At 38.4% G+C, this 11,235-nt stretch overlaps 1 protein-coding gene across 1 annotated transcript; it reads right to left on the bottom strand.

Moving 5' to 3' along the window:
• Positions 1–607: 607 nt before the first annotated feature.
• On the bottom strand, positions 608–1,609 carry LOC149196554 (uncharacterized). Its single transcript, XM_089408332.1, has one exon. The coding sequence runs from the start codon at positions 1,607–1,609 to the stop codon at positions 608–610; it is 1,002 nt and encodes a 333-aa protein (XP_089264458.1).
• Positions 1,610–11,235: the final 9,626 nt, after the last annotated feature.

Here is an 11,235-nt window from a genome sequence, read left to right as displayed (position 1 = left end):
ATGTGATTGATTGGCGTCCTTTGGAAATCAAGCCACGACGGTCTTTTAATTCAAACGCACGGCGGCCTACCGTAGTTCTTCCTCTTCAGTTTTCCGATTCAAACGCACGGTGGCACACGGTAGCACTTCCTTTTCAGTTTCCCGGATGCTCCGATGCATAAGATATGATATTTTCAGCAGGTCAGTTCATGTTCCATGGCTACATGTTCGTAGATATGCTTTGCACATTCTCCCCGTATTTAATCTCATCCGTCCAAATGTCAGCTCTTCCACCCTTGGTTGAAATAGGGGAAGCATCAAATATATGCTACAGTCTACCAGCCACAACGATTGAATACGTCAACAATCAATCGAGTTTCAACCTACCTCACCGATTCTCCATCTTAGCTTATGTGAATTAATCGTCTAATCGGCAGACTGTCTTTCTGTTAAATTTGGTAGTTGTTCAGTTCCAAACTCATTATCATTTGCATTTGCATTATCTCTTGAAGCTCATGGTTGGTCATTGCTTACCAGATAATCATTTGCATTAATAACGACCCACCCATCATCGTCATTTTAATTAGAAACTCATTGCTGGTCATCCGTTACCAGATAATCATTTGGATTAATGAGAAGCTGATGGTTGGCCATCGCTTACCCGATAATCTAACTCCAGTTCTTCTAATCTTCTCTCTGATATCAATGAACAGGCCATTGGAATCAATATGTTCGCATCGAAAGCCTCGTCTGGGAACCCTCGCAGAAATGTTAGGAGATCGTGAAAATGCAATTTTAACATATGATTCTGAAAGAACTTGAGCAGGGCCAAGCCCAATCCAAAAACGGTCTTCATACCCTCGAAGAGAAAAACGTCCCAAATTCGAACAGCTAATCGAAATGGCAAGTCTGCGGAGAAAGCGGTCATGAACCAACTGCTTGAATACATCACTGGCGTGATCATCTGTCGCTCGAAATGCCTAGCTAGTTTGGGCAGCTGCTCCTTCACAAGCATTTCGAACTGAAAGAAATATTGGTGAAGTAGAGGCAGGTCTTTTAAATATAAACCTCGAATTTGCATACATTTGAACAGTGCAACCATAACCCAAATGGCTTCCTCCTCATTCATGTGAAGCAGAAGCATTCCCGCTATGAAACTCATCCCCTGCGTATATCCCACGTCTTTGTCGTAAACCGAATACGCCTTCAAAACATTGTGGAGAGACCTCTGCCGGGGCCCGTCTGTCGTTCTAAATAATTGGTGTGATGTCAAAGTGCGATGAATGTCTTTAACGATATGTTTCTCTGAGTCTGACTCATTGCGGAGGAGTTGTGAGTAAATTCCTGGGTTTACCAGCAAAAGATCGCGGCCGCCTGAAATCAATTGCCAAACGTCACCCCTCATGGATTTGGTAATGCCATACCTGATGCGCCTTTTAATTTCATGGGCGTTATTTTGCAAGCAGAGCTTCCAATCCAGAGCAATGGTTGAGCACCGTTTGCTACGTAGTTCTTTCTTCCTTTCATTACCGGCATTCTCGGCTGACGTCTTTGTAGAGTAATGTGCAATAAGATTAACATTATCATCGTCAAATTTGTCACTGGCCTGTTTTTCGTCCATTCCATTCATTTTTTTTAAGACAATTTTACGAAACGGGAGGAAGTTTGGTATAAGAAAACTTTGCTGCAATCCTTACTAGATCACTAGGCCATAAACAAGCATGGATGCCACTAGATCTCTCCATTCAAACCATGAGGAATTTTTCTGTCTCAACCTCTCGGCTTTACCATGTATTCCACAATCATTGGTCAAGGGATTCCTAGCCCTAAGAGGTCTCCAACCTCTGGGTTTATCATGTATCTAAACCCAGGGTTCCTAGGCCCAATCAAGGGTACCACCACTAAGCTTTACCATGTATCAAGCCATTCATCAGTCAAGGGGTTCCTAGGCTCAATCAAGGTGTTCATATCTAGGCTTTACCATGTATACCATCCCAAGATTCAGAGGCCTTGTGAATAATCTCGAGACCACCCCACTTAGCTTTGAGTTCATCCTGCAATCAAGCTCATCCAAACATGAAAACCACATCACACCAATGTTATCCAAAAATGGCAAGGCATGACTAAAGAACACTATCACAAGTGGCAAAAGCCATGCTGATGATGGCAAGAAAAACAAGAACACACATGGATAACCATGCATGCCAAATCTAGCAAGGAAATCATACATGACAATTGATACCTGCAAGTAAATCCATTGTAGAAACTTGATCCTCCTCTTCCTTGCTTGATATTTTCTTCCTCTTTGCCTTCTTTTCCTTTCTTGATCCAAAGCTGGAATTCTCCAAGGAAACTCTAAATGTCCAAGACTATGTGGGATAGAATAGAGAGATAGCTCCAAAACTGAACTGATAAAAGCCATGAACTAATCTTCATAAGCCTTCTTATTAATATGGCCTCTATTTTCTTCATCTTCCATTACTTTTCCTTCATTTTCCTCCTTGCATGCAATCTATGGCATTTCACCTTCCTTTTCTCCCAATTCCCAATATTTTCATAAACAAATTTCCAATTAATGACACTTTGCATTTCCAAAACCTTTGCCATTTATTTTTCCAATTTTCTTCGCCATAATAAACCAAATGAACGCCTACATTAGGATGTTTTTGCCCAACATTAAGCTTGGAATAAGTGTCGCATAACATTGGTTATTATTTTTCCTTTATTAACTTTTATTACATGGAATTTTCACCAAGGCTGTTACAAGCACACATCCCCATGTGCAGCAAAATGTTGACGAATGAAGTTGCACATGAATAATCTATTCCCAAGGATCATTTCATAGCTTTCCTACACTCATAAAAGTTCCAAATTTCATCATGGACTCGAAGCCTCTTCTCTCTCTTCTTCTTTATTTTTACTTAGATTTTGAAGCCCTTTGGGGATATTTTAAAAATGTCACTAAAATTATGAATAAAGATATGTAACAACCTAGGATATTGAGACTCTATCAACAACAAAATACACCTCAGAGTGTTTTTTTACTTGGTTAATTATTCACACTTTTTACCGACAAATAATTTTCTAGGTTTTTTTTCTCACCGCATACCCTAAAGCTGAGGTGACGACTTGAAGATCATGCCTCAAGTCCATTTTATTTTCTAGGTTTAATGCATATTACCATTCTTAGTCATATTTGAAATTTTGTGGCATTTAACTAGGTTTAAGTAAAAAAATTTAATAATTAAAAAATCCTGCAAATGAGATTTTTTATTTGCATTCTATGTAATTATGTAAATTCGTGGTCCTTGTAAATGTATGGGGCATGTGACTACCTGAAATTTATCTTTAGAGGCTGAAAATTATTCTATAACCCACTTTGGGGGTCAAAAAATGAGATATTGTTCCTCAAAAGCTAGTTTTTCTATCATAGTGGCAAAAATGAGGAAACATTCAAAATATTATATTTGTAAAAAAAAATGTACTTTCCAAAATAAAAAAAGAGTCGAAAAGGTGACATGAATTAGGAGATAAAGGTGTAGTTAAATTATAAATCTAATTATATAATAATTTAATTATTATTATAAAGGCTATCAATTGAAACAGCGATCGGGAAACGGGAAGCGATACCGAGGTCGAACCTCATGGACGCCATCAGCTTCGTTCTAGGGGTTCGCTCCAGGCTGCTCAGAGGAGCGCAGCTGAGGGATCTCATTTACGCCTACGACGATAAAGAGAAAGAGCAGAAGGGAAGGAAGGCCTTCGTTAAGCTTGTTTACTGGAACGCCGGCAGCGAAGAGCTTCATTTCAAGCGCACAGTCGTCGGCTCTGGCGGCAGCGACTACAGAATTAATAATAAGACGGTCACATGGGACGAATATAACAACAAGATGAAGTCCCTTGGAACTCTCGTTAAGGCTCGCAATTTTCCTGTCTTCCAGATCTGCAGCCTTCGAATCCTCTGGGTCACAGATCTGCCTTTATTACAGATCTGCGGCCTTCGAATCATCAAGATCCGATGTCAAGGGTCATGGATCTGCTCTGAATCGGGAGCACAGACTATGCATGGTAGTCAGATGATCAGATCTGCAGGTAAACCATCAAATCTGGAGCCCAGAAGATCTTGGGGCCTTAAAAAAACCCAGATCGATGGACAAGCACCTTGCAGGAGGCAAGTTCAGACGAGATCAACTCTGAAGCAGCTTTCGATCGTGAACCAGCTGGATCTAACAGAAGAACCGCATGCATTCCAGATCCAAGTTAATCTTTCCGGCAAAACGACAATGTTATGGGTTTGCGCAACAGATCTTGTGCAGGATCTTCTGCAAAAACTTGAATGCCGGCTGGGGATTCCCTCCTCCTGCCTCAGATTGTTGTATAAGGGTAAGCAGCTTATGCATTCCCTTCCTCTTTCTTTTTATAGCATTCAAAAGGACGTGTCCATTGGGGTTTCTTTCCGTCTAAGAGGTGGTTCATCTGGGAAAACCTCCTCTGCCCCTTCTTTCTCTTACAAAGATGCAGCATGCAAAAATGCTACCCAACCTCAGTTCTCTACAAAGGCATCCCAGCTTCATGAAGCTCCAAAGCCGTTTCTGGTAGACAAATCAGAGGAAATTCCCTCCATCGACTTCTCTTATCCCAGGATTGAAAGCCGTTACCAGAACTTTGCAGAATCCGCTCTCATTTGCAGATTTAATGGCTTATGGCCTCGCACAGCAGATCTTTATCAATGGGTCCATACCTCTTGGACTAAAAAGTGTAAAATCTTCTTATGTTCAAAAGGTTTTTTCTTGGTGCTTTTTGAATCAAGCGAAGACTACCAGAAAGCCTTAACGGGAGGCCCTTGGTTCTGGGGTTCAGCTGGGCTTTTTCTAACCCCCTGGTTTCCTGACTTCGACCCCTCTACAGCAGTCATCTCCAAGATCCCCATTTGGGTCAGGCTCCCGAATCTTCCGGCACATTTTTGGGATTTCTCTGTCTTCCTCGCTATTGGAAATACTTTGGGACGATACCTGGCTACAGATACCTCAAGAAGGGAAAATGGTCTCTACACGTATGGCAGACTATGTGCAGAAATAGATATCAGCAAAGGATTGCCGGATCAGATTAATCTCAAGTTTGGAGATTTCCATTGGACTCAACCACTGGATTACGAGAACACAGCCTTCCGCTGTCGCCATTGTCATCAAACAGGGCACCTTCAAAGCACATGTTCACAGCTCAAAGATAAAAAGAAGAATCTGAATCGTAAGCCCAAATCCAAGAGATGGAACCCTTTTGAACCACCCCGTCGGCTGGACGATTTAGGCTTCTCGAGCTCGGAGGAGGAGGAATCTGAGGCAGATGAACAGATTGATGAGGAAATTGAAGCTGATCTACAGAATGAGGAAATTCCGAAGGAAGCCCCCTCGGCTCACCAGGAGGCTCCCCCAATCCAGCAGATTTCTCAGAAACGTACCCATCTCTCTTCGCCCTCAGACTCTGACAAGGATGATCAGCCTTCAGGACAAAATAACCTACAACTTGTCATGACACAGCCTCACTCCACTGGGTGGATAAAAGTGAGCAAGAAAAAAGGCAAAAAAGGTCGATTTGTAGGAAACAACCCTTCGGGGTAGCCTTTGGATTAGTACCTTCCTTTGTAATCCTTTGTTTCTATGACCTGTCACTGGTCTGTCTATTTGGAGCAAGGTTGATTCCCTATCACCTTCGGCTCCATAGCTTCTCTGCTAAGCCTGTTTCCAGGCCTGATTGTACTATATTTTCATCTCTTAATAGAATTAGTCTTTACTCAGAAAAAAAAAAAATTATAAATCTAATTGGGCATCCACCTAGGGCCCACAAGTCCAAGTGGAAAATGAGGACAAGTTCCAAATGAGCCACGTCAAATAGGGACTACATTGAAGTTTAGGGAGACCTACGAATTTTTTGAAGATACAAGTTTAATTTAATGGAGGATATGATGTTGTCTAAAGTTAAAAATTTAAAGAAGTGAGTGAGTAATGGATCCCACCTCACTCCCTCCTTGCTCCATGTACATACCCAGCTAAAGAAACATCCACGCAACAAAATTGTTTCCTTGAAATGCACAAATTGGATGAAATATTCCAAAGTTTAGTTAACTGAAAATTTCATGGGCTTGCTACGCTTATTTCTCAACGGGAAAAGACACCTACACAAGGAATATTTATGAATATACACACAATTTTCTACAACTACATGCAGGGTAGATTGAGGGAGATACACACAACAAAAAATCAATAGATTTGGGTGATGATATGAGGCAGGTTTTTTTCCATATTTTTTAGGGTTTTTTCTCCCCTAACATTTCACTCAAATTACACTGGCAAAATAAAGGGAAAACTAGCATACACATAAGGATATATGCTGGGAAGCAATGGCACTAACTCAAAAATTCTTTGGGCACAACTATAGCAAATTGGGGCTTGTAATTGCAAAGGTGTCTTCATAAGATTGTGGGCCGAGAATTACATGAAATTTTCCCTCCTTTTCACCCACCAATTTCCATACATGGAAACCTCAATAATGTTTGCACATGGGCATGAGGAAATTTGATTTTTACTTTTGGCATTTAGAGCTTCCTCTTCATTGTATCATCTAAGCTCTGCAGATCTAACAATTTACCTTGAAGTTGTGTAGAAATACTGTATGTTTTAACCCCGTACAAAAATTAGCTACATACAAATTCTAAAACACATAAAGCACATATACAAAGATTTTCCCCTGGATCCCAAAACCAGGACTACCAGCTTGATTTTCCATTATGTTCCTTTCAATGTTATAATACATATTTATACATGCCAAAGCAACCAATACCATGGACCGAAAACCATCACATCTGATACCATGGACTAAAAACTGTCATGTCCAAAAACATGTGTGAAAATCATGCACAAAACCATAGGTGGGTGTTGAATCTTGAAAATGTCATTCATTCCCATTACACTTTCACTATTATGTCCATTATATCACCTCCATTTCACTACTATGTCACCACATTCATCCCACTTTCATTATCATTAGGGTCACATTTATGTTTTTCCAATCTTTATTAATTCTAAGCCTTTTAAATGAATTTGTGGTTAAAAATTAGAAAATAATGTGCATATTCTTATACCTAACAAATGGGTTGAGATTGTTGACATGTGTAGGTTGAAAGAAGGCTTCTAGAAGACCCTTATGTGGCACTCTAAGGCCAAATTCGAATTTGAGTGGAAAGAATCATGGGATCATGAGGATATGTGTCACATCTCCTAATTGTACTGTAACTCTAAGAAGACATGTGTCTTATCAATTTCTATTTTGATTAGGACTCTAGAGGTAGAGGGAGAGATTCATGGACTCTCATTAATGAGATGGCTTCTCATCTTTTTGTATGAATAGGAGATCTCTCTCCTTCATTTGTTAGCTTAGAGTTTGGAGTTCTTAAGTCTTTTTAGCTTGTGAGTTTGTAGTTCTTCCTTGATGGCTTTTGAAAGCTTTGGAGAGCTTTGTTGTACTTTGTAATTTTGAAGAATTTGAATAAAGCTTTGATGTTCTCAACATGGAAGGAGATGTGAAGTAGATTTCATGGAGCATATTAGAATGTAAGGTAGAGTAGATTTAATTTTTTAAATTTTGCTTTGATTTCATTATGTCATTTGATTTATTTCAAGTTTGATAGATTAGATTTTTCATTCATGCAATTTTAATTCATGCAAGTGTGTTCAACCAGTTGATTGTAGATTAGTAATGCACATAGCTTTTTGATAACTGCTGACATGAGATCATCTTGTCCTTTCTGCTGATTTTCATTTCCTGAGTTTAATTCCAGCACTGTCATTTCTTTCAATTTTTGTTTTGCTTATTTACTTTTCTGCTACTTAGACATCATATTACTCATCTGTTTATGATTTCCTTTCTATAGCCAAGCAACTCGATTAGTGAGGAATCAGAATATTACTTGTTGTAGTATGATTTAGTTTGCTTTCCTGCAACATTGGATTACTTATGTCATTTTCAAGAGTTGAAATATGAATGAGTAGTTAAATCTTAGTTTCCTTTTATGTAATTTAATTTCCTGCAATTTAGATATCATATTACTCAGCTTGTTTATGATTACTTCCTATAGATGGAGTGAGTCGAAAGGTGAAGGGTCAGAACGTGGGTTGAAGTAGTGTGATTTAGTTTGATTTGCTTTCAGTCTTTGAGTTGCTTTAAGTTCAGTTTTTATTTTCTTTTTATACAACGGCAAGGATACTGGGTTTCATAGTCACTAGCTCATTGATTGGTTGTTGCATTCTATTTTGATTGAAGTAGCCTCATATTTACACTTTTGTTTAAGTACTAATTCCATCAATAACATGTTTTAAGATCTTTTGAAGTGCTAAGTTTTGGAAGTTACCATTAGGGACACAGGCCTTGTCTTGAAATATCTATCCATACTTGTCCTTTAAAAGTATTCTTAAGACCTTAGAATAGGATTTCCATTTGCATTAGACACTTTAGGAAACCAACAAGAACAAAACCCTCAAAACAACATAAACTATAAAACAACGAAGTAAGAAAAAGGTTAACTAAGCACATATGGTGCACCACACTTCATCACTTTACGATACTCGGATTGATAATTTATGTAGAGCAATTTAAGCCATTAAATTGACTAGACATTTTGGCGCCATTGCCGGGGAAGTGTAATTAGGAGACCTTATTTCTTACATCTGAATTTTTTTTAATAATTCTTGAGTATGCCCTCTTCCTGCACTTCGTGTGATCTGGAGGATTAGAAAAAGGATTGTTAAGTAAAAAAAATTAATAATTCTTGAGTATGCTCTCCTCCTGCACTTTGTGTGATTTGGAGGATCAGAAAAAGGATTGTTATGTTAAGAAAAAGAAAAAAAGAAAAGGGAGACAAAATAAACTTCATCATTTCAATTGATTCAAGAAAAAAAAAATTGAAACTCAACTGCTTTGATAGGTTCAAATTGTCAAAAATTGACTGGTTATGGTTTGCAGTGGTCCTTAAAACACTATATCCTATTTTAATAAGGTTTTGCAACTTAGCTGCGGAAAGTGCCTTGATTCCGCAGCCAGTTGAGAATTCTGTAGTTGTTTCAAGGTTTAGTAGGTTACAGGCATCCAATGAAAAAACCGACCACATGGGCATCTCTAGAATTGTCCCGACATGGATCCTATCCTATTCACCCAGCTCAGATCGATAAAAAAAACCAGCCTAAGACCTCAGTCAAAGTCCTGTTTTTAGCATGTTTTTCTTGAAGTCTTTGCTTCCTGAAATTGAAAATCATTAATCATTTTTATAAAATTTTACAATTTCAGAGAAGAAAAAATAATAAAAACAATATATGGCTATTCTCAATCCTAGCTTTCACTGTGGCCTCAATAAAAAAAAAAAAAAAAAAAAAAAAAAAAAAAAAAAAAAAAAAATCGGCAAAAACCTTCTCTAGTTGTCTGCCTGACTCTTGTAATCAGCGGTAGCAGGTCAATGTTAGTGAAAATCTTAAACACTCATCTATATTCCATCCATTGCTGGAGTATCGTTAGCATTCTTACATCTACTATTTCTTATTTCAATCATTCCTTCCATCCCTTAGTCCAGCCGGAGCATCCCTACTGAGACCATACCTATATGGAGATGCCTACCAACATTTGTGAGAAAATCAGTGGCCTTCCTTGTATATCAGTTAGTTTGTAGGTGTTTATGGTGCAAGATTTTTGCAACAAAATTGTGAACGAAGGAAGACCCTAGAAGCCAAGTTGCTTTTCATTATTCGCATCTGTGGTATTAATGATATACATCCAAAGACACAGAAGCTACTGCATTTGAGGCAGATCTTCAATGGCGTCTTCCTGAAAGTGAACAAAGCAACTGTGATTATGTTGCAAAGGAGTGAAACATATGTGACTTATGGCTATCCTAATTTGAAGAGTATTAGAGAGCTGATTTACATGAGAGGAAATAGAAAGGTAAACACACAAAGGATTCCTCTAATAGATAACGTTGTTATTGAACAGGTTTTGGGTCAGTATGGAATCATCTGTATTTAAAACTAAGTGAAGGTTTTCATGAATCGTTAAAGGTTCCAGAAACTCCAGATTGATTAGGGTTATATGCATTCCAAAATACATTGCCCCAATTCTTCAGCCCTGTCATTGTGCCTGTGTAATGCACCTGATAGACAACAAAAAAAAAAAATCGTAAAACACAGAAAAAACGTCAAACTTTGAGAACACGATTTGGCCAAACAGAGACGAAACTGAAAAAAATGAAACATGGGTTTTTTTTTCCAGTGGGGTCAGTTAGATAACCCAGAAACCACTTCAAGAAATTCATGGTGGTTTAAGAGAAATTCTTAGTTCTTTGGAGCCTCTTTTTTTGTGGTCGCGTGAAGAAAAACGGAATTTGAGTTAATTAACTGATAGTTTGATGTGTGATTCAATTCCGCGTGCCTGAGGAAGAGAATTGTAATTGGGGATCAACTGTATGCTGGCATCTAAAACCTGATTACACGCCTTCCATCTTAATAAACTCACACACGTTTAGCGACGTATCTCAATTGAACACGACTCTCTATCATTAAACCCCATGAAGTTGCTGCCACCCGTCTGTACCTGTTCCGTTACTTCTGGTTAAATGTTGGGAGAAAATGGAACAGGGAAGACAATGTTTATACGCATGCTAAAACCAGATCTTGTAGACAATGCAGATGTGGAGAATCCTGAATCCAATGTGTCATACAAACTGTAGAAGATCAACCGAAGTTCCGGTCAGCTGTTAGGCATTTATTGCACAAAAAAAAATAAGTTGTAACACAAGAACCAACCATGTTGCAATTCAAGAAATATGAAGTTATCAAATGATATCATGCAAAGTTAAGCCAATGCTCAAGGACCAAAAGAGTTAATGTAATATATATTGCATGAGGACATGCAATAGCTTCAGTTGGGGGGTATGTTGAGTCTTGAAAATGTCATTCATTTCCATTACACTTTCACTATTATGTCCATTATATCACCTCCATTTCACTACTATGTCACCACATTCATTCCACTTTCATTATCATTAGGGTCACATTTATGTTTTTCCAATCTTTATTAATTCTAAGCCTTTTAAATGAATTTGTGGTTAAAAATTAGAAAATAATGTGCATATGCTTATACCTAACAAATGGGTTGAGATTGTTGACATGTGTAGGTTGAAAGGAGGCTTCTAGAAGACCCTCATGTGACACTCTAAGG

This window comes from Pinus tabuliformis, chromosome 2_2, assembly GCF_031772625.1.
Source record: "Pinus tabuliformis cultivar Carrire ecotype Pingquan chromosome 2_2, CPIR1, whole genome shotgun sequence".
Classification (NCBI taxonomy): domain Eukaryota; kingdom Viridiplantae; phylum Streptophyta; class Pinopsida; order Pinales; family Pinaceae; genus Pinus; species Pinus tabuliformis.
Note: the sequence above shows the minus strand (reverse complement) of the source record. Positions and strands in the feature narration are given on the sequence as shown.

Excerpts from the sequence above, each read along its gene's own strand:
- LOC149196554 (XM_089408332.1), bottom strand. The coding sequence starts at position 1,609 with ATGAATGGAATGGACGAAAAACAGGCCAGTGACAAATTTGACGATGAT.